This window comes from Kogia breviceps, chromosome 2 (assembly GCF_026419965.1).
Source record: "Kogia breviceps isolate mKogBre1 chromosome 2, mKogBre1 haplotype 1, whole genome shotgun sequence".
Taxonomy (NCBI): Eukaryota; Metazoa; Chordata; class Mammalia; order Artiodactyla; family Physeteridae; genus Kogia; species Kogia breviceps.
The window spans coordinates 55166273-55190498 of record NC_081311.1 but is presented as its reverse complement, the minus strand read 5'-3'; the positions used below and the strand labels follow the sequence as shown (position 1 = coordinate 55190498).

At 52.1% G+C, this 24226-nt stretch overlaps 1 protein-coding gene across 1 annotated transcript in view; it reads right to left on the bottom strand.

Annotated features, from left to right (window-relative positions):
* Positions 1-23652, bottom strand: part of ZCCHC24 (zinc finger CCHC-type containing 24) — a 63372-nt gene extending 39720 nt beyond the window's left edge. Inside the window, exons 1-2 of the mRNA XM_059054279.2 lie at positions 23337-23652; positions 11030-11230 (exon numbers count right to left, since the gene is read on the bottom strand). Of these exons, the coding sequence (XP_058910262.1) occupies positions 11030-11230; positions 23337-23582 (447 nt within the window). The 5' untranslated portion in view covers positions 23583-23652. The remainder of the gene's footprint in view (positions 1-11029; positions 11231-23336) is intronic.
* Between the last annotated feature and the right edge of the window lie 574 nt (positions 23653-24226).

Here is a 24226-nt window from a genome sequence, read left to right as displayed (position 1 = left end):
AAGTGAGGGCCTCGGAAGGGGAGGGAGGAAAGACCGAGGTCACAACACAGGGTTTGGGGGGACCACCCCAAAACCAGCACCGACACCAACTAGCAGGCACTACACCATCCCCATCAACACCCGTCCCAGCTAATATCCTCCAAGCACTCAGGACATCCCAGGTTCTGTGCTGAGCACTGGAATATCAGAGCCCAGACCTCAAGATTCGGAGCAAGCCCCTGCAATGATACTTGTTACATACAATGCAGGCCACCTGCCCTGGGCCCAGTCCTTCCTCACCGGGATCATAAAATAACACTGTTTGTCCTCCCCTCCTTCCTTCTCTCCCCCTCCCACCCTTCCTTTCTTCCTTGCTTTTCCCTCTCTCCTTCCCTTCCTCCAGCTATTAATCTTTCATAACTTGTAGTCCTGGCCAGAGCTCTGAGAAAACCTCGGTTTCCCCATCAGTATATGGATGTCTCTGAACTAATCAATGGTCCCTGCCCAGAGGTTCTGCACAGGAAATCCTGCATACCATCAGTCCCTCTCTGCCTGTCCCCTCCCCAGGCTCAGCCACTGTGGCCCCATAGGAAACGCAGTCCTGCAGGGAGGTCAGGGCCACAATAAGGGGTTGGAAACCCCAGGCAGAGGCCAGACATGGGCTGAGGGCCATGGCCCTTCCTGCCTCCTTTGGACACCTCACAGAGACCAGCCTGCTCTGGCCTGGGTAGAGGTGCAAGAGCTGGGGTCCAGGGGCTGCAGAGACTGGGTTGGGGATGGGGTGGGGGGACCTGGGCCAGCCTTCACTTTCCCCCTGCCTCCTGCCCCTCCCCCAGCAAGACCCTGAAACTATTCACATCCCACCTCTAAGGTTTCAGCTGTTCTAGGATTGGATTCTCTCACTGCTCTATTTTTCTTCTTCTTTTGCAATCTCCAAGAAACCCGAGCTGCCAGATGGGTGGGGGCGATGATTGTTTTCCGTCTGACATCTGGATTTCATTAGCAGCCCTGGGCATGCTGACTCAGGAATGGCAGTTCCCCTGGGCTCAGACCTTCCCCAGACCCCTGACGGTGCCCGGTCCTTAGCTGGACACAGGAGACACAGGTGATGACACCCCTCAGACCTCCCTCAAAGGAGCAACCAGCCCCCCAAGAATATCTTGGGAGTGGTGGAGGCTGAGGGCTTAGAGAATTCCTGCTCCCAGCTCAGCGCCTGATGGATGGCTGCCAGGCTGGGTGTGGCTGGGCCTGAGCACCATGAAGGGTGACAAAGGGTTTAGGGAAAGTGTCCCCCATCCGTACCCCAGTCTCCATCCCTAAAGAGGTGCTGAGTGGGCCATCAAGGCAGGGAGCCCTGCACTGGCCCCAAATAGCAGACATGTTTTAGAGATGAGGAAAGGTGGCCCAGAGAGGTTAAGTGACTTATCCAAGGTTGCACAGCTGGTAAATAGTAGAGCTGGAACTTGAACTCTGGTTTTGGGGTTATACATTTGAAGCTGTTTCCTTTGACCTTAACAAGATGTACCTTCACTAACATCAGGGTCCTTACTGTTGTCATATGGACCCTCAACCCTGTCTGAGCTTCAGAGAAAGGTAGTATGTGGGGTTTTCACATTCTATCATCCATCAGGGAGGCCTGCAATGGTCACTTAAAGCAGGCCCGGACACTCTTCAAGGCCACATTAAGACACCTGTGGGCCCCCTCCTCCATAAAAAGTGATTTAAAATTCTATTTTATGACTGTGTTGGTATAAAGAGAAATATTACCCAGGCTGGATTCATTATTATATACTCATTATTATTACTTTCATTTTTTTCTTCTGGTTTTAAAATAAATGAAAATTACAACATTTTTGTGGGCCCCTGAAAGAATAGTGGGCTGTCAGCGTGCCTGCTGTTTCTCCCAGAGAAGTCGGCCTGGCACTCTAGGTCAAAGCACTCATATTCTGCAGAGCACTCCTTGCCATGTCATAGCTCCTTCTTTTCTTATTGATTTGTGCTTATTGTCTGACTTCGCCCACTGGAACATAAGCTCCAAGAGAGTGGGACGCTTTCCTGGTCTGGTCACTGTGGCGTCCTCAAATGCCTACTACGTGCTTGGCACATAGTAATGTTCAATAAATGTTTGCTGAATGATTAGATGAAGAGGAGTCTATCTTCTCAGGCAGGTGGGTTTTTTTTTTTAATGGAAATGCATTTCTTTAATTAATTTATTTATTTATTTATTTTACTTTTTTTGGCTGTGTTGGGTCTTCGTTTCTGTGGGAGGGCTTTCTCTAGTTGTGGCAAGCGGGGGCCACTCCTCATCGCGGTGCACGGGGCCTCTCACTATCGCGGCCTCTCTTGTTGCGAAGCACAGGTTCCAGACGCGCGGGCTCAGTAGTTGTGGCTCACGGGCCTAGTTGCTCCGCGGCATGTGGGAATCTTCCCAGACCACCAGACCAGGGCTCGAACCCACGTCCCCTGCATCGGCAGGCAGATTCTCAACCACTGCGCCACCAGGGAAGCCCAGGCAGGTGTATTTTTATACCAGGTAGTGGCACCCCACTGGCCCAGGTGGCCACTTCAGCGACCTGGTAGCCCTCCCTGACACTTTACCCCTCTCCCCCTCACCTGCCTCGTCACTATGCCCCACAGATGCTACTTTCTCATCATGTCTGGAATTTGTCCCCTCACCTCCAACCTTTGCTTGCCCTTGCCTCATATCTGGTCTTATCGTCTATCCACGTTCCTAGACTGGTTTCGTCTGCAGTCTTGCCTCTTCCAGCCGGGCCTCCCAACTGCCACCAGCATGATCTTTCAAAATGTCAATCTGAGCATATCACCTAAATGCCTTGGATGGCTTCTTCTCGCCCTCCAGATAAAGTCCAAGTTTGTGCAGCCTGGCACACAGGCCTTTCACCACCTGCTGCAGCCACATCTCCCTCCCCTCCCCCCAGGCACCCAGAGTGCTAGAGCCTTTGCCAAGGGCTCGGCGTTCCCGGAAGGCAAATTCCCACTATTTACACGCTTGCTTGGAAATCTACCCCGCTCCAGACTCAGACTCCTCCTCTCTGAGGTCTCCCATGAACCCCCAGACAGAGCTGGTATCTCACTGCAAACCTTAACCGTAGCCCTGGTCACCCTAAATGATCTACAGCGTTTCTGTTGTCCACTCTGTTCCACTGTGGACGAAGGTAGAGCTTGATCTAGCACAGGCCTAACACACAGTAGGAGCTCAGGAAAGGCTGGACAATTGTACTGAGTGCTGGGCCCAGCTCCATCCTGGAAGATTGTGTGTCCTGGGCACGGATGTGGCACTGAACCAAGGTCCCACCACAAACACACAGACCCACGCAGGCAAGCGTGGCTGACGCGGAACAGGTCCTGCCACATCAGTGTGCAAAAACCAACATGAGACACACAGGTGACCCTGCAGGCAGGCCTAACAGAGAGCACCCATGACGTCCCTACAGCCACCTGGGATTTCTGCAGTCACCAGAGCTGGCAGCCTTAGCCACCCCTGGCCTCTTTGACTGCACTGGGGCAACAGAAACCCTGGGGCTGGACCAGCGGTCAGCTCTAACAAGACACAATGACTTGGCCAGACCAGGCATGATATGGCTTTTGCCCACATTGCCTTTGTCCCTCTTTATTTCCAGCCACCCATTTTTTAAAGAACCCTTTCTGAGAATGGTGGTGGAGATCAAAGTCTGGACGCTAAAGCTGATGGTAGAATCTAATTTAAAAAGCATGGGCTCTGGAATCAGGAAGGCCTGAGTTCCAATTCCAGCTTTGCTGTTCATTAGCTGTGTGACCTTAGGCAAGCCACCCAACTTCTCTGGGCCTCAGTTTTATCATCTGGCAATTGACCTGATAGAGTTTTTGAGACAATTAAATGAGCTAATGCATATTACACACTAAGCTCAGTGGTAAAGTCAATGTTGAGAGACTATTATTATTGTTGTTCCTATTATTATTACCCTTGAATTGACACCTGGCACACTGTGTGGGGACAGCAACAGGGACAGATTTGTCAAGAGCTGAATGGTAGACATTCTTGAGTCCCTGTCCTCTTGGGCCAGTGCTGACATTGGTTGGAGAGAGACCCTGGCCCAGGCACAGCCTCACCCCACAAAGAGGGGCTGCCTTTCACCAACACTGGGAACTTGTCTCCAGCACTTTCTGCCTCTGCTTTTGGGGCTACCCCTCTTCCTGTAGTGCCCAATCCCCTTGCACTGCACCTGGTACCTATGAGAAGCCTCGTCAGTCTGATGAGCTGAACTCTGGACACCTCTCTCCACCCTTAAGGTTGGAAAAGAGTCAATTAACAGGTTACCAACTTCTGGTTCCTGTATCCCACTACCCAGGCTGTTGGCAGTGAATGCTTTAACCACATTTTCACTGCTACCTTCTTCAGAGACTGGGGCTCCATGGGCAGCTTCAGGACCCAGGCAGGGCTGGCCTAGAGTTCTGCACATTCCACTCCCAGTTAGACCATTTAAGATTTTAAAAGCATTAGACCATTTAAAAGTCATTCCACAAAAGGAGAGGAGAGAAAGGAGTAGAAAAGTTATTCAAAGAAATAATGGCTGAAAACTTCCCAAATCTGATTTAAAATTTTAATCAACGCATCCAAGCAGCTCAACAGACAGCAAGTATGACAAAGACGAAGAGATCCAAAAATGGACACGTCATAGTAAAACTGCTGAAAGCTAAAACAAGGAGAAAATCTTGAAAGCAGCAAGAGAAAAATGGCATGTCATTTACGATGGATTTCCAATAATATTAACTGGCTTCTCATCAGAAACAGTGGAGGCCAGAGGGCAGTGGGATAACATATTTAATGTGTTCAGATTAAAAAATATCTGTCGGCCAAGAATTTTATACCCAACAAAGAAATCTTTAAAAAATGAAAGTGAGGTAAAGACATTCTCAGGTAAACAAAAACAGAGAATTCATCGCTAGCACATCAATCTTTCAAGAAATACTAAAGGAAGTTCTTCAGGCTGAAAGTAAGGGACCTCAGAGAGTAATGCAAATACACATGAAAAAAACAAGGAGCACTGATAAGGTGATTATGTAGTTGTAAACGACAGTATAAGTGCATATTTCTTTTCTTCTCTTAGCTGATTTAAAAGGCAATTTATAAAACAATATGTATATAATTGTATTACTTGTCCTGTAACATAGAAATGTAGTACATTTGCCAATAATAGCACAAAGGAGGTGGGTAGGAGAAAATCTGTCTTGGTCTAAGGAAAGAACACCAAGTGGTAACTTGAATCCGCAGGAACAAATGATAAGAATTGGAAATGGGAAATAAGAAGGCTAATATGACATAAGCTATGATGGATATATAATTGCTCTCATTTTTCTCCCAGCTTCTCTAAAACACATAAAGCTAACTAAAGTAATAATTATAACAAGTATTGTTGAATTTGTAACATACATAGATGTAATATGTAAACAATAATGCCACAAGAACAAGGAAAAAAGTATAGAGCTACAAAGGAGTTACATTTCTACATTGTAGTTAAGTAACATTTCTCACTGGAGTTAAGTTAGTATAAATCTGAAGCACATTCTGATGAGTTAAGAGGTATAAGATAAGCCCTGGAGCAACCATTAAGGAAATAGCTTTTAAAAATGGAGAAAAAATAATTAAAGAAGTTAAAATGTTACATTAGAAAATTATCACTTAATGCAAAAGGAAGCCGTGAAGGAGGAACAGAGGGACAAAAAAGATACGAGCAATTTCAAAATCAAAAAGTTAAATGGCAGACCTAAATCCAACTATATTAATAATATCATATATGAAAATAGCATTAACAATAGCATTATTAATAATGTGAATGGATTAAGCAACCCACACAAAAAGCAGTGATTGTCAGACTGGATAAAAAGTAAAACAAGGGCTTCCCTGGTGGCGCAGTGGTTGAGAGTCTGCCTGCTGATGCGGGGGACATGGGTTCGTGCCCCGGTCCGGGAAGATCCCACATGCCACGGAGCGTCTGGGCCCCTGAGCCATGGCTGCTGAGCCTGCGCATCCGGAGCCTGTGCTCCACAGCGGGAGAGGCCACAACAGTGAGAGGACCGAATACCACAAAAAAAAAAAAACCCAAAAAACTAAAACAAGATCTAACTATATGCTGTCTACAGGAGACACAGTTTAGATCCAAAGCTATGAATGAATTGAAAGTAAAAGGATGGAAAGAGCTATATCAGGTAAACAGCAGCCATAAGAAAGCAGGCTACACTAATATCAGACAAAACAGGCTATAAAACAAAAAATGTTGGTAGAGATAAAGAGGGACATTTTATAATGGTAAAAGGATCACTCCATCAGGAAAATACAACAGTTATAAACATATATGTGCCTAGTAACAGAGCATCAAAATACATGTAGCAAAACCCGACAGAACTGAAGAAAATATCGTCAATTCAACAATAATACAGATTTCAATAACCCTATTTACAATAATTTACAATAGAACTAGGCAGAACATCAACAAGAAGTCAGAAGACATGAACAACACTATAAACCAACTAGACCTAACAGACATCTATAGAATTCTCCACCCAACAATAGCAGAATGCTTTCTTCTCAAGTGCACATGAACCATTCTCCAGGACAGCACAAATTCTAGGCTATGAAACAAACCACAATTAATTTAGAAGCACTGAAATAATACAAAATATGTTTTCCAACCACAATGGAATAAATCTAGAAATCATTTTTAAAAAGATACCTGAGGAACTCAAAAATATGTGGAATTAAACAACATACTCCTAAATAACCAGTGGGCCCAAGAAGAAATCACAAGGGAAATCAGAAAATACCCTGTGATAAATGAAAATGAAAATACAACATACCAAACTTATGGGATGCTGCTCAGAGGAAAATTTATAGCTATAGACACCCACATTTAATTTTTTAAAAAAACGATGTACAATCAGTATCCTAACCTTCCTCCTCAAGAAACTAGAAAAAGAGCAAACTAAGCATAAAGCAAGCTAAAGAAAGGAAATAATAAAGATTAGAGTGAAGAATTGAAAGCAGGACTCAAAGAGATATTTGTACACCCGTGTTCATAGTAGCATTATTCACCATAGCCAAAAGGTAGAAACAATCCAGTTGTCCATTGGTGAATAAATGGATAAACAAAATGAGGCATACACACAGACACACAGATACACACACACAATGGAATATTATTTAGCCTTCAAAAAGGAAGGAACTTCTGACACATGCTATAACATGAGTGAACCTTGAGGATGTTATGCTAAGTGAAATAAGCCAGTCACAAAAGGATAAATACTGTATGATTCCATTTATATGAGGTACCTAGAGTAGTGAAATTCTTAGAGACAGAAAGTATAATAATAGTTGCCAGGGGTTGGGGGAGGGAAGGGGAGGGAATTATTGCTTAATGGGTACAGAGTTTCAGTTTTGCAAGATAAAAAGAGTTCTGGGGATGGACGATGGTGACGGTTGCACAACAATGTGAATGTACTTAATGCCACTGAACTGTGTACATTGAAACAGGGTTAAAATAGTAAATTTTACGTTATATGTATATTGCCACAATTTTAAAAAAGATTAGAGTAGAAAGTAAGGAAATAAGAATAGAAAAACAATAGAGGAAATCCACTAAACCAAAAGTTGGTTCTTTAAAAAGTTCAACATAGTTGACAAACCTTTAGCTAGAATGGCCAATAAAAAAGAGAGAGAAGACTCAAATTATAAGAATCAGAAGTGAAAGAGGGGGATGTTATAAAACAAAATGAAAAGGATTATAAGAGAATATGATGAAGAACTGTATGCCAATAAATTAGGTAATTTAGATGAAATGGAAAAATTCTAGAAATACACAAGCTACAGAAAGTGGCTCAAGAAGAAATAGAAAATCAGAATAGACCCATAACAAATAAAGAGATTCAATTAGTAATAAAAAACATCTACTCACAAAAGAAAGCCCAAGCTCAGATGGCTTCACAGGTGAATTCCACCAACCATTTAAAGAAGAATTTATATTAATTCTCCACAAACTCTTCCAGAAGATAAAATAGGATGGAATACTTCCCGAATCATGGAACTGATAAATGTTATTACATGGATGAACCTTGAAAACCATATGCTAAGTGAAAGAATCCAGTGACAAAAGACCACATATTATATGAATCTATTTATATGAAATGTCCAGAATAGGGAAATGTACAGAGACTGAAAGTAGATTAGTGGTTGTTAGGAGATGGGGGCTCAGAGGGTGAAAGCTAAAGAGTATGAGGTTTCTTTTTGAGGTGACAAAAATGTTCTTTAATTGATTGTGGTGAGGGTTGCACAGCTGTGTGAATATACTAAGATTCATCAACTTGTATATTGTAAATGGTTGAATTATAACTCATTAAAGCTGTTACCAAAAATAAGCATTTCACTTTTAAATATTATAAATGCTGAGCTCTTACCTAATAGTTCATTTGAAGCAGAGATTTCCACCTGTTCCTTCATTCAGGAAGACTTGTACTAAGCACCTGTTGTACTGTAGGGTACCTGGGCTGGCAGAGATGAATCTAGTCCAGCACATGTCCCTGGGGCTTGTGGTCAGGTGAGGGGTGAGGAGCATCCAGTCATATTCCAGCCTGCTAAAATACTTATCTAGGTATGTGCACTCTGCATTGTGATGCAAGGGAGACAAAACTAATGCTGGCCAACAGTTACTGAGTGCTTAACTGCGTGCCAGGCATTGTGCTAAGCACTTTTCATGCATTACTTCACTGAGGCCGCACAGCAGTCCTCTGTGTTAGTGTTCTCACTAGCCTCGTTTTACAGATGGTGACCCTCACGAAGAGTGAAGGGAGATCCTTGGGTCTGCAGGAATCCCGGATAGCATCAAGTTTGAGATGGGGCCAGAAGAGGGACTCTACCAGCTCAAGGGAGAAACAGGCTCCACAGGCCATGGAAGTCTCAGCCTGGAGCTGTGTGGATGCTCAAGGAAACAAAGGGCACAGAGGCCCCAAGACCAGGGTTCTGCCCTCTCCTCAGCACGTCACCTTTCTGAGACTGTTTCTCCATCTGTAAAATGGGGCTATTACTCCTACTTCGGCCACAGAATTAAGAGCCCTGCACAAGATAAGTGAACACACTGCGTAACCCATATAAAGGAAGGACTGTGGTTAGTACAGTGCTAGAAAGTGAGGCACCTAGGAGAGGGACCCTCCTACCACTCACATTGGGAAGAGCTCTGGCCCCGTCTGGGAGAGTGCAGCGCGTGAGCAAATACACACACACCTTCGCCATCCCTCCACCTCTGACTCCTCATCTGTTGCCTTTGGATACTGGTCACCCTTGTCCCATCAACCTGCCAGCCCCACTCAAGCCCCTCTCCTCCTGGAAGCTCTCCCAGGCTGCTGTCTGCCCAGCACGAGCACACTTCTTCAGAGCCCCTGAGAGCCCCTGCTTATGTCTGAGCGTCACCTGCCTGTGGGGTTGAAATCTCCACTCCTCCACTGACTGGCTTGATGGTCCAGTGTGAGACCTTCACTCTCACAAAACATCCCGTAACAGGAGACTATTAAAAGCACTTAGCACCCCGGGCAGAAGTGAGCGTTGAATGAAATGCTTGGAGAGCACTTAGCACACTGCCTGTCTCCTCCTTAAACCTGGTGGAGTTCTGCTCTGCCCTGCAGGCAGAGTGCCTGAGAGCTGACAGGCCCTGTGCTGGCGGCTCAGCTGGGGAAGGCTCACTGGGTGGGCCATGCGCACATCTCTGAGCGCCAACCAGATCCTCACCCTCTGCCAGGATCTCCTCATGCAAAGGGCCCCTTGCTTACTGTGTATACTGAGGGTAGACAGGGCACAGAGGAGTGTGGATCAGAGGGCAGCCCATCAGTGGGTCCGGGGTGGGTGGGCCTCTCTTGGCCGGGGCTGGGGGGAGGGCTGAGGTCACCGGCTGAATCACCGGGGATCTTACTAGAACACAGTTCTGGGCTGGGCCTGAGATTCTGCATTTCTAACAAGCTCTGGGGTGACACTGATGCAGCTGTGGCCGGCCGTACTTGAAGTAGCCAGGACCTGAGGCACGGCACGGTCATTTCTGAGAAGAGCGGTGATTGGCAATAGCATCTCAACCTCCCGCTGGTCCTGGAGGGACCCAGCCCTGCCCAGCCACACCCTCGGCTGCCAACATCTGGAGGGCAAGACTACACAGATTTTCTGAGTTTCCAGGATTCCATTTCCATTACATGTATAAAATGGAAGTAGTACCACGTTCTAAAAACAGTGGAAAGTATGAAAAAACAATAGGGGAAAATAATCACTGATAATCTCGTATGGTATTTAACACAACTCTTAACCTCTCTCTCCCCAGGATTCCAAAGCCATGTCGGTCAGAGAGTCGGGGTCGCCTGGTGAGTGGGGTCTGCCCCCCCCGGACCCCCACCCTGCCGTGGCAAAGCACCGGGTGAGAGGCGGGGCTGCTCCTGAACGCCTCGGTCTCCCGACCCCCTTCCCACCCCAAGGGAGCCACACCCAGCCCACGGTGCCCGAGGCCTTCACCTAGACCTATCCCGGGGGCACAGGGCGCGGGCAGGGCGCCCCCTCCCCCTCAAGGGAGCAGGCTGCAGAGGAGGCAGAGGCGGGGCCTGGGGGAGGGGGGCGCACATCTGGATCCCTGGCCCAGAGCCCACATTCCTTCCCTGTGAGCGGGAGGCGGCAGGCTCTCCCGAGAGAGCCGTGAAGACGCTGTTGACCCCCTCCTGCCCCACGGTAACAGGACCCACCTCGGGCAGGACAACTGGGGGGACTCGAAGGCCCAGAACCTCATTCTGGGGTCCCCCACCCAGATTGCTGACCGGCCAGTGCAGCACCAAGCTGGGGACTCTGTCCCATCCATACCAGCCAGCCTGCCTCAGAAAAACCAGAGGGGACAAAAAGGTGGCGACCAGCAGCCCCGGGGCCAGGCAGTCGCCGAAGGGGCTGTGGGGGGGACTGCTCCACCTGCTGTACCCACGGAGGCCGGGCCACAGGTCAGCAGGGGCCCTGAGCCCCACCGGGGCCGGGCTGCCTTACCTGGGGGCAGTCCTTGATGTAGTGTCCTTTGTTGAAGCACAGGTGGCACAGGTAGTTGGGCGGGGGCCTCTTGCTGGGCTTGCGGGTCTCAGAGGTGAGGGTCAGCTCGGAGAAGTGCTCGGTGAGGGAGCTGAGGCCGTCGGCGATGTTGTTGAGGGAGCCGTAGGGCGAGGCGCTCTTGTACACGTTGCTGCTCAGCGCCTGCAGGGGACAGAGGCCGTGAGGGCTCTGGAGGCCTGGCCCCTTGCGCCGCTCTGGCCCCCGGGAACCTCCACAGGCCCGTACACACACGCACACGCACACACACGAATTCATAGTGACCCTCAGCCACCTGCGGGCTCCAGGTTCCTGGAGGTTGCATTCAAGTCCTACCTCTAGGTGCGCATCCAAGGACAAGCCAGTTAACCACTCGGGGCCTCAGTGGCTCCATCCGGCAAATGGGAATAACGAGAGCTACCTCCAAGGGTTTCTATGAGGCTAACGTGAGGCCAAGAATGTAAAGCCCTTTATTTCCTGCCGGGCGCTGAGGAAGCACTCAGTATGTGGTGATGGTGAGGACGATGATCATTAGTTCTCTACACACCGCCCGGGGTGAGACGTAGGGCAGAAAGCAACCTGTTAGAGCCGGGGCTCTGCCACGTCCTAGTGGGGTGACTTGAGACATCAGCTCGCAGCATTGTTTCCAACGTACAGAAGAGGAGACTGAAGTCCAGCATTTTGCCTGGGCTCCTGCAACCCCAGGCCTGTGCACACTGTGTTCCGGGGAGCCCTCGTCCCGGCCCAGGCCAGCTCTCTGGAAGCCCGGGGAGGAAGTGGTCCACCTCTCTCACCTCTCCCACCTCCAGTTGACAGGAACCAGATGTCTTGCCTGGCTTCAAAGCAGACGCGGCCCAGGCCCCCTCCTGGTGTATACAGCTTCTATTTATAGGAGTCACGGGCTCTGGGCGGCCGGGCACACTGGAATTTAGCAAAGGTGGGGCCTGTGGTGAGGCTGGCAGGGAATGGCCGTGGGCCCCTCTCCTGGGGCCAGGCCAAGGCTGGAAAGAGGCAGCTTCCCCAGGAGGCTGATGACATACCTGGGCACGGGGCTTGGGCACACCTGGCCCCAGCTAAGGTGCCCAAGAACCCCGGCAGTGAACTACAGACCTTGGGGAGCCTTGTTGGACAGAAAACACAGCCTTGTTCTTGGGGGCCCCCAGGCTCACAGGGGAGGAGAGCCCCCGAGAGGAAGTTGCCTCAGGCTCCCTTACAAAGATGGGACAGAGGAGCCCAGGGTAGGGACAGTGCTTTCTGTGTCCCCTCAGTGTGGGAAGGGAGGGAGGTGAGCTGAGAGCTGGCCCCAGGGGATCAGACACCCCTCGTCCAACCAGGACAGATCCCACCCCTCACACGTGTACGTCTCTGGGGGTCTGGCACTCCTCCCTAGAGGACACAGCCCTCACTCTTCTTGGCTCTCTGGACACCCTGCTATGTGACCCTGGGCCAGCCCTTTCCCTCTCTGGGCCTCTGTTCTCTCCCATGTAGGTTTGGACAACAGCCTGGGATCTGGAAGGAAAGACAGAGACACCACATCCCGGGCAGCCAGGCCCAACACACAGTCAGTTTGCAGTGACTGGGCATGGAACTCAAAGGGTCCTAATGACCATCTCTGCTCTACCACTGCCCAGGGCTACTGTGGACGATCCCACACAAACCTGCATCCAGTCTGAGGGCAACTCTCCAGCTCTTAGATAGCCCCAGATGGTCCATCCTGAAAGGCAGAGGGTCCCCCATCCCTGGAGGTGTGCGAGCCAAGACTGGACAACCTTAAAGGATGTGGGGAAGGTCCCAAAGGAAGTGGGATTAGATGATAATAGTAACATATACTGAGCACTTTAACGTCCCTGGTGCTGGAAACTTTACACGTGTTAAGATAGCTGACGCTCACCACAGCCCTATGAGTCACTGTCCCCATTTTACAGATTAGATGAGTGTGTCCAACCTTGTATGGAATGGCCTGGGACACTTTTAACAAATACAGTTTTCTGGGCCCCACCTCAGACCTACCAAAACAGCCGCCTAGGAATGAGGTCCCCAAATCTACCGCATTGTTTCATTGCAATAAAATATACATTACATAAAACCTACCCTTTTAACAATGTTTAAGTGTGCAGTTCAGTGGCATTAAGTACAGTCACATCCTTTATTGTACAACCCTCACCAGAATCCATCTCCAGAAATTTTTCATTATTCCAAACTGAAACTCTGTCCCTGTTAAACACTAACTCCCCGAAGCCCAAGTCTGCATTTTAAAGCTCCCCTGGGGCAGCTCAGGTACAACCTGTCCAGCCCTACCTGGCCTTGGGAGCACCTGGACTTTCCAACTATCAAGGTCTCTCCTTAGCTTGTCTCTAGACCTCTCCCCACCAGAACTGGTCTGGGGGAGGGCAGTATCGCCCCAGCCTCCCAGAGAAAAGTTCATCCAAACAAGAAACTTGAAGCTCCAAATGGTATGACTCACCCTCATGGCTGGGAAATGCAATTTCACAAATAACAACCCTCTTATTTTTTTTCTCTTTTCTTTTCTTTTTTTTTTTTTTTTTTTTTTTTTTCTGGATAAGATTTAAGCAAGTCCACAGGAATCAAGGCTGTTTTGGCAGCAACTTGTCAAGAGGAAGGGGAAGTTCGGTGGGTGCCAGAAGAGCACTAATTACACCCTGAAAAAACCTCTCCCCCATCTTGTGGCCACACACCCCTGCCCACGGGTGGCCCCGTGGGTATCCCTGGGCAGCCAGAGGCCTCCGAGCAAGCCGTCCTCTCCCTGGCAGCTTGACATGCCCCCCATAGCCTCAGATGAGGCACAGCTTTGCCCCTCAGGAGGGTCACCCGGGCAGCTGCAGGTCAGAGAAGTGAGGCCAGAGCTCCCCTCATCGCCGACCAGTGTGCTCTGGCCTGGCCCTCATGGGCGCTCCAGCTCCCTTCCCCCGGCCACCATTCAAAACGACACCAGGAAAGGACGAAAGCCGGAACAGTCAACTGGCCCAACCTCACTCTCAAGTTACAATGGAGAAACTGAGGCCCAGCGAGGCTCGGGGGCACAGACCAGAGCACACAGCCAGGCCTAAGGGCCAGGAGTCCTGCTTGCCGGCCGGCTGGACGGGCAGGTGGGGCAGCAAGCTGTTTCCTCTCCGAAGCTCCGAGGAGCTCGGGCCATGGAGGTGAAAGGCAAGTTGGTCTCTCGGACATTACCACGGCCTGTGGGGACTGGCCAGAGCAGAGTCCAGGACACACAGAGCTCCCTCCCTCTGTCTGTGGAGCCGGGGCCCTGGCATTTTGGGTTTCCCACGTGTGAAATGTCACATGGACCAGGGAAGGAGGGCAAACTTGATGACCCCTGTCAGCCTGCTTCTTCAAGGTCCAGACTCCAGGTACTGAAAGATGTCCCCAGAGCCTGGTCCACAGAGGGCACTTCATCCACCAGGGCACCACCTCTCCCAAGTCCTGCCGTCTGTAGCTGGAGGGCAAGGCTGGGCAGGGCTCCCTTTCATCAGTCAGCCCCTAACTCGGCAACAACGAGGCTGCTCCCCTTAGTGTCCCACCAGCAACCACTCTTTTCCCTCCAGGCCTGCACTTTCTGTCCACCCCTGGGATGCCCACTCTGGGTCCAAACGCCTCCAGGACCGGGCTCTTGGCCATGGCTCTAGCTCTAGTGGTGTGGCCTTGAACCCACCCCTTCTTCTTGCTCAGGCATGGGTGCCAAGGGACAGTGTGAAAAGCACAGGTTCAGGTGCTACTGAGGCCCCACTGGCCACAGGGTCTCCAGCCCCCTCCAGGGGCCTCCCGACCTCCCGGCCATAGCCCTGTGCTGTAGGCTGGGGTGGGGACCACCCTGTGACTCCCCTGCCCTTGCCTGAAGGGGCTCTGATGTCTCTCCCTAATCTCTTTACACGGTGATACCTCCTCATCTCTCCACAAGGCTGGATATCCCCGAAGGCAAAGATACTGCAACCCTCCGTTGCCCCAGAGACCAGACTGTTTCTGCGTTCCCTTCGCCCATGACTGTCCTGTGTGTAATAATCACAGGCGGGAAGGGAGCTCCACAAGACAGATGAGGGTATGGAGGCCCCAACACCTTGAGGTATTTAGGCCAGTGTCTCTGAGTTCCCATGGACTAAGTCAGAGGGTGATTTCACCTCAAATTTAGCTGCTCTGGGCAGTGGTTGTAGGCAGCCCCACTAGTGTGTGGCTCTGGGTTATCTGTGCCCAAATCACCAGCCTGGGGGAAGAAACCACCCCTCCTTCCTCCCTGGGTCAGTGACCCCAGCAGCTAGTAGGAAGCGTGGGATCCTTAGGCCACATGTGGGGAACAAAGCATCAGATTCCTGTCCATTGCTGGAACTCCTCCAAGGTTCTGGCTTGGCTGTTGGAGAAAGTTAGATGGGAAGATACTACAGTTTATTCTCATCCTACTCGTGTTAGATGCTTGACTGGATCCTTTCCCTTTCTTAGTCTCATCCCTGGCAAGAACACTTTGGATGGGCCTTATTGGTCCTATTTTATAGAACTGGAAAATGAGGCTCAGCGAGGCTGAGTAACTTGCCCAAGGAAACACAGCCAGCACATGGCTGAGAGGAGAGTCACACTCAGATCTGTTGGCCTGTTGTATTTCAGCCCCCGAATGGCCTCCAAGGCTTGGCTTCCCCTACAGGAAGGGGATCCAGAGTAAAACACCTGGCGTGGACCGCCCTCCTTGGCCCAGAGGCCCTGTGACATCGCATTACCAAGCCCCACAGCCCTGGCAAGATGAGGCACTAACTTCTCTGGGCTGCTTGAGGGGCTTGGGCCCCGGGGTTGGTGGTTCTGTTGAGGGGTTTGGGATACACAAGCGGAGATTTCCAGGGCTGACTCAACCTGACAAGATGTGCTCCCCCTTGGCTGCCCCCCCCCACCAGGACAGACAGAAACAGGGCACAGTGGGAGGGGAGAGGCAGGAGTTAGGGCAGGTGGGCAGAAGCTTCCGAGGGCGGCCCAGAGGGAGAAGCGATAGGTGCAAGAGGAGAGGGACAGCAGGCAGAGGCTGGAGCAGCACAGCAGGGAAGATCATGGCAGTGGCAGTGGGCAGTGTCCAAGGAGGTCTGTCCAAAGCAAATGCTGAGTCCTGCTGCCCCTGGGCCTGAGACGGCCCTGGAGGAGGAATTCTCTGGTCCTGGTCCTCAGCTCTGTGGGGGCTCTTTCATCAGCTGAACAACTGCTTTCTTATCCCCCAAAGCCACACCCATACACACACACACGCGCACGCGCACACACACATGCACACCCACACTTCTCTCTTTGGGACAAGAAACCATTCATCTCACAAATGAGTCTACCCCTTCTCCAAAGAGATCTGCACTTCTTCTACCCGCTGGGGTCTATCTGGGGCTCCGGCCCGCAGGGTCAAACATAAACACATCCTATACACACAAGCAGGGGCGGATGTGGGCTGGGCTCAGGGACAGAAGGAGACAGCCATTGTCAAGGCTGGAGCTGGCGGATGGGAAAGTGAAGCCACACCTGGACTGAGGGTTTCCCTAGCCACAGTCAGACCCCAGGTCTGCTCCTGTTTCCAAGGTCCAAAGCTGACCTGTGGGCCAAGAAGGTGGCAGGGTCGACCGTGACAGAGGTGGCAATCCCCCCACTCAGGACCCCCAAGGGCACCATTGCCTCCTAGAGGCCCATTCACCCGGGGCATGCAAAATACAATTCCCTGGACACAGCCAGAGCTTGATGGGAGATTAAAATTTAAATAAGCAGGCTGTGTTCTTCTTGGTAGGGGGAGTTGGGAGAGAGAAATGGGGAAAGAAAGGACCAGGGGATAGAGGAGCACAGTGGCAGCAGGACAGAGCAGAACAGACACAGGGGCGGTTCCCCATCCCCACTCAGTCCCTCCTGCTTCCCCCCAGGTCACCACTCACTTGGTAGGTGTTCACGTTTCACAACCATGTGCCTGCTGCCCAGCTAGAGCATAAGCACTGGGGACCAGGCTGCCTCTCGCTTCTAGAATATATTCACTAAATCAAAGCAGAAAGCATGGATCCAAGAACTCGAGGACTAGGGGTCCCTAAGATTTAGCCAGTCTGGGGTACCACTGAGGCTTGCAGCTTCTACAATAGGGGGCCTGGATTTGGGATCCACTGTTGACATGATCCCCTTGAAATTACATGCAAATGCGAGTTCTGCATGTGCACGTACTTGTGTGCTACGTGCATGGCACTGAGGAGAGGAATTCGAGCTGCTTTCAGATTCTCAAAGAGGTCCATAGCCAAAGAAGGTCAAGAACTGTTAGCACACCTAAGCTTCTGCTGGGACCCTATCTCTAGGGATAGGGTTTCATGACTCCCAAGTCAGCTCTTTAAAATTTATCAAGCAATCCATAAACATTTCTTCTGTGCGATAAAATAAGAGGCTAAGAGACTGAGGAAAGCATTCACAATAGTCACAGGTCTGGGGAAGGAAGAGGAGGAGAGAGTCCAAGTCATCCATCCACCCATCCACCTAGTGAATGTTAACTGAGCACCTAGTCTGTCCCAGGCACTGACTAAGCATCAGATGCTGTGATTACGAAGTGGAAAAAGACAGGATTCCTATTCTCAGAGTGTTGAAATGTAGCTATGGAGACAGACACATATGATACATATTTCACAGAAATACCGATTGTTAAGACATGCTTTACCAGAAGGATGTACCACTCATCTGTCATGGGACACGGAAGCTGGAGGGAGGTGTGCTCCCCATGACAGCCAGGTAAAGCCTTCAGAGAAGAGACATCCACTGGTGCCATAACGAAGTAAGTTGGAATCTGTCAGTTATACAGGGACAGTCAATAGCATTAGAAGCAGTAGAAGCAACAGCAAGTGCAAAAGTTTAGAGGAATGGGAGTGCTTGGTGTTTTCAGAAACCTCAAGTGGACCAGTATGGCCAGAGAAGGACAGAATAAAGATTATACAACACCTGGGACTTCCCTGGTGGTCCGGTGGTTAAGAATCTGCCTTCCAATGTAGAGGACGCGGGTTTGATCCCTGGCCAGGGAACTAAGATCTCACATGCCACGGGGCAACTAAGCCCGCAAGTGCCACAACTACTGAGCCCACGCACCACGGCTAGAGAGAAGCCTGTGCGCCACAACTAGAGAGAAGCCCGAGGGCCACAACGAAAAGCCCACACACTGCAACAAAAGATCCTGCGTGTCGCAACTAAGACCTGACACAGCCAAAAATAAACAAATTTTTTTAAAAAAGATTATACATCACCACCATAAACACATACACATACACATACACACATGTGCACACACACACATACATGACAGACCAAACATCCTGAGATGTCCCTTACTCTGTCTTTCTCCTCTTGAAGAGCCTTAGTTTCCCCATCTGCACAATGGGTTTGTGCCACACAGTGGATGCTATGAGACAAGAGTGCTAGGAAGTGCTCAGTGTCCATCTCCTTTGCCTCTCCCAAGCCAGGCCACCCTTGGACTCACATCCCACAGAGCCCCATCCTGGAGCAAGGACATGACAGGAAACCTAGAACCCATGACCAATGCCTATCACTCCTCAGAAGGTTTGAGACTGGGGACAAAACATCCAAGACACTGAGGCTTGACAGAACACCCTGGTTACTGCTTGCCCTGCCCTGGCGTCCAGTGAATGATCCAGGCGAAAGCCAACTGCACGAGCTGGACGAGCCACAGACATGACTGTAGTTGGGTTGGAGAAGACTGCTAGATCTAGCTCTGCCACTGTCTTGCTGGGTGACTTGCCAGGCCTGTTTTCTCTTCTGTAAAATGGGAGCCACGAAGAAACAGATGCTAGGAATAAAGCATCACCAAGAGTAAGAGATGCTACTCAAGGGCCGTCTTCTCCACAGGGCCCTTCTCTTGGTGCTGACAGTGCCTGGCTCTCTGCCGCTGCTAATTCCTTATTACTAATGCTGCCTGCTTTCCCCCCTCCCACCTGACTCAGAGGGCCCACGAGGTGTGGTCTCCCCTCTGAGTCTAGGCCTGCCCAGTCAACTTAATTTGATGGAGGGAGGGTCAGACCACCTCAGCCAACAGGCCCTCGAACGGTGGTCCCCCTTGCCTGACTCAGAGCTCAGCTTTCCAGGGCTGGCCGGAGGGAGCTGGGCATCCTCCCAAGCTCCCAGCTGGGTTGGAATGGCCATTCCTCCCAGGCCCTGGGGCTGCCCCCCACCACCCCACACAGACCACAGAGGCTGCTGGGAACAAATTTCAGTTCCTGAAGCCCACTCAGCCCCAGCGAGGCAAACTCCCACCCTCGAGCAGATATGTGGCTTTGTTCTACACTTCCAGGTAGTCTCTCAGCTCAGCTGCACCTGGGGAGAGCACAGTCCCTGATACCTGGGAACCTTTTAAAGCAGGACACTGTGGTCACCCCTCTATGGGTTCTAACAGCCCTGTGTGTTCCGGAGCCTGAAGCCCTGTCTGGTAAGCCTCATGAGACCTTTGCTGCTGTTCTCAAATCTCCAGTGAGACCAGAGCTGCAAAGAAGAGGGTGTCCTCAGTGTTACAGAAGATAGTACTGGGACCCAGGAGGGCAACTGGGTTAACAGCTCCAGGAAGAGCCTCCTATGGTTTGAAGAAAGAGGTCCGCTTTGACAGAGCATTCTCTGAGCCTGGAGATGTTCAGAAGAACACTGGCATGTGTTCTGTGCCAAAAATGTAATCCAGTCAAATAGGTATGCAAAATGTTGGGTTGAAGAAGAAAGGTTAGCAGGTTTTGTACTGCAGGACTTCTCAGAGCCTTTACTGTGTTAGCATGGTGTGTTTCCAAGGGAAGGACAGTATGCTATGTTTCCCAGATGTATTTGACCCCAAAGCCCTTCCCCCAACCTCCACAAAGTATCACTTGACAGTAGGGTCACATCTTCAAGCCACATCTGGCCCTGGAGGAAGAGGGAAAGAAAACAGTTGCCTTAAGCATCTGACCTGGAGTGGGACAGCTACATCTCCTTTGAGGGGGTCCAGTGACTACCTGGGAGGGGCTCTCGGAATCCCTCTGAGGTTCCTGAGAGCTAATGCTCAACATGGGGTAACTCTACTTTTCTGGAGGTGGAGTCCCATGGTCCCCACACTGCTGTGAATTTAAATTCCAAACAAAGCCTGGCAGGGAAGACCGCCCCCCCATGCCACCCACCCCCCACTCCCTCTAAGATCTGGCTTCCTCGGATACTTGGAGAGAGACAGGAAGGGCTCAGCCAAGGGCCTCGCAAGTTTCCCTCCAAAGACATATAGTTGTTGCCACAGATCAGGGGTTGAAACAGGGGTTCACAGGGCCCGGTTTCTAGACCCAGAGGCCTTTTAAAAAACTGCACAGAGTACCTGTGTGTGCTTTGGCCTGGCAGCCTTACCACAAACTGAGAAGCCAAGGAGCCCCCACAAGCATCCAAGTCGCATCCTGGTGTCTGCTCCTGCACTTTGCCCATGAACTCTGCCATCTCCCTCTCCGCTCCCAGGGCCAGTGTTCCACTCAGAACCCTTGGCTTATCTTCAGCTTCCAGAGCTGAGGTTCCGGGGCACAATGGGCTTCTGTGCCCCCATGTCCTCACACCTCCCCCCGCCCAAAGCCCAGCTGCATTCATGGTGTTTTGCTATTGTGGTGGGAGCAGCCTGGGGTGGTGCAGGAGGGGGTGGGCCCTTGGCACAGGGACCGGTGCAGACAGGCCGTGGTCAGCGGTCAGCATGCAAGTCACATCCGCAGGCACTGCCATCAGGCCTGCCAGGCTTTGCACAGAATGGCGACGCTCCTGGGCCCCTGGGTCCCTTCGTAGAGTCCCCTCCAGCCCACACACGACTTGCTTCCTGTCCAACAAGCCCCTTGGTGGCATTCAGGTGGGGGGTATTTTTTCTTGTTCTCTCAACCAGTTGCTATTTTGGAGCCATATTAGGTCACCAGCTAAGCCCTGGACACAGGAAAGGCCTGTCCCCAGGAGCACAGCTGGGGCTTCAAGAGGGTTTAGGAGGCAAAGCGGGTGGGGGGTGAGAGCGAGTGAGTCTGAAGCCAAGAGAGTCTTCCGGAAGTCAACAGGCACAGCCCTCCAGCCCCTGCAAGGAAGCCACTGGCCCATGAGCAAAGAAGAAACCCCTCTTACCTCCCTAACCCAGCCTGTCTGTAGGCACATCCTCTCTTGTATAGCTCTCAAATCCCATACACATCACCCTGGGGGAGAGCAGAGACTACGTTTTACAGATAAGTAAACTGAGGCCCAGAGACGAGGGTTCCTCCAAAGTCAGATCATGAGAGACTTTCTTCCACCACTGCTCTAGATAACCTTTACCAGCTCCTTCTACAGTGGCCCCAGCAAAGGAATGTGCCTCTTCATGAGGACATCGAGGTAAACAGCAGTGAAGTGACAGAAGGCAGGTCTCACTGAGACTTGGGTGGGATCCTGGATGCCAGAAATTTCCAAGAGGAGGCACAACAGCCTACAATCACAGGGGACTCCTGATGGCCCCAAACTCCCAGGCCATCTTAGCAGAGACCCACATGGTGGAACAAGGCCACCATAGGGTGGGAGCAGAGGGAAGCCAGTAGAGGCTGATTAGGGGACTCTCACTTGACCTGTGAGTCGTGGTCACCCTCCTGCCTTTGGGCTCCCACGGGACCCCCATGAAACCACCCACCCTTCACATGGGTCTGTCTTCTAATCTGGGGCCCCCACGAGACTCTGGCGGAATCCCCAGGGGGCCACACGGAGCTCAACAAATGTTTGGTAAGAGAACAAACAACTGACAAGACCCAGGCACCGTCCTGCAAAGACCCTGGTCACAGAAGCCACTCCCTGAAGAGGCGGCAAAGTCTCTTACAAGAAAGAAAGATTCCCAGCCAAGAACAATTTTTCATGTGGAGAGAGTGCTTTACAGTTTACAAAGAGCTCTGGCATACGAATGCTCTCGCCTGGCACCAAAGAGTGCTTTCCAGACTCATCTCCCCCAGCTATGCTTGACTAGCCCAACACAGGTCATCCAGCCCTTCTCTCTGCTGGCCTGCCATTGGCCCATCTCTAGGCCTCAGGCCAGCGATTTACATGTCCATGTCTCCCCTAGTCAATAATGGCAGAGAGGAACATTATGGGGCCAGAAAGGGCGACCCTCTGTCTTCCCCACTTCCATCCCCAGCACAGTGGTGTATACACAGGCCTTCTCCCACAAACTGTCAAGTATTCTGACTCTCCCGAAACTAATTGGCGTGCCCAGGTCTAGAAGGAAAGTGTCCCTCGTGTGTGTCCTCTCCCCTGCCCCTTCCCCCTGCACTTTTGCAGAGAGAGCTGCTAGAAGGAGAGTGAGTGAAGGCCACAGAAGGGTGCCTGCAGTTCCCAAATGAGGCAGGAGTAAGTGGGAGTGGGGCCCGGGATGAATCCAGCTGAAGCCAGAGAGGGTGGTATTCGGGAAGGCTCTGAAGACCTCTCAAAGGGGCTGGGAGGTCCCGGCAATCTGTGTATTTATCTAACTGGGGGAAGATGCACTGCCCCTCGGATTCTGTAACTGAATCCACCCAACAGGCAGACTTTGCTACGGCAGCCGGCCCAGGTTTCTGGAGAAGGCACTGGGCAGCTGGAACCTCTCCCCCTATCTAGCCCCCCTCCCAAGAGCTCAAGAGGATTTCCCTTTCATTTCCTTCCAGGCTGGGAGGGCGGGGGACAGCGCAGTCTGTGGGGTCAGGCCCTCAAAAACCACTTCCTATGTGGCTGGGGGAGGGCGAGCGGCTGGAGGATGTATCTGGGGGTCCCTGTGTGAGAAAAGCAGAAAAATTCTCCGGGCTAGTCACTGCTCTCCAGGGTGCCCTTCGGATCGGGAACCGCCGAAGTCGGTGGAGAAAAGATTTTAGGCCCCTCCAGAGAAACTCGGAGCAGAATCCACACTCTCCGTCCCAGCCAGCGGTGGCCGAGAGGGGGATGGGGTTGGGCGTGGGAAGGACACTTGGAAGGGGCTCCCTGAACAGGCCGCGCCCCGGCTGTCTGGAGAGAATCCGGAACCCACCCTCCCAGCCGGGCCCCCCCAGTCCCCTTGGAGCAGGGCGCCCCGGGCTGGGAGAGAGGGCAGGAGGGCCCCTCCCGCGCCTGAGCAGCTCCGGGCCGGGCTCAGAGGGGAGGTGACGCGCTCCCGGCGCCCCGGGGACTTCGGGCGGCGAGTTTGGCAGAGCTGAGCGAAGCCAAGCCAAGCAGGGCCGGGCAATACGGAGCCGGGCCGGGGCCAGGCCAGGAAGAGCCGGGCAGATACGAAAAGGCCCAGCACGGTCGACTGAGGGCGGGGGCGCGCAGGGGCACCCACCTCTCCGCGCTGCAGCTGGAAGAAGCTGTTGAGATAGCTGGAGTGCAGGGGCGAGCCCAGCTGCTCTGGGCGGCCCTTGCCGAAGGCCAGCTCTGGGGGCGCGGCGCCGGCGGGCGGCTCGGGCCGGAAGGCATCGAAGGCGCTCGCCTGGTGAGTGTCCTGCAGCGACAGGTAGACCCAGTTGAGCAGCTGGGCCGGCTGGTACACCGAGGCGGCGCTCGTGTCGATGGCCGACAGCAGGCTCATTTTGCGGCGGCGGTGCCGGCCCCCCCCCCGGCCGCCCGCTCGCGCCCCCCCGGAGCGGAGGGGCGGGCACCGGGGAGCCTGCGCCCACTGCCGCCGCCCGAGCCCCGACGGCGATCGCCTGCACCCCGCGCTCAGCCCACAGCCGCCGCCGCCGCCGCCGCCTCCCCCCAACTGCAGCCGCAGAGCGCGCGGGCGGAGGAAGGAGCCAGCGAAAGTTGGGCAGGAAACTTTTGGGCCCGCCCCCTCCGAGCCGCCCGCCCCGCCCCAAGAACCGCTATCTGCCTCAATTCTGACCCCTTCAGCGGCCGCTCCCCGGGTGGGGTTCTCCGAGGCCCCGCCCCCCTGGAGCCGTCCTCGCTCTCCATTGGCTGTCTCATTGAATATAGAGTGATGGGGCGGGGTGAGCGGGGAAAGAGAGCTCATCTACATATGTAGCAAGGTGCGGCCCCGCCCATGGGCGGCCCCCTCTCAGGCCCCGCCCCCTCCGTGCTGCCAACCCAGCTCCCCCACCCTACAGGAGCTCAGTGCTGCCCGGGCCTGATCAATCCCGTCTCGCTTTGCTCTCAGCTCTCTTCTGTCTCTCTTTCTTTACAAATCTTTTCCAATTATTTCATTTTCACTGTTTTTTTCCCTATTTTCCTACC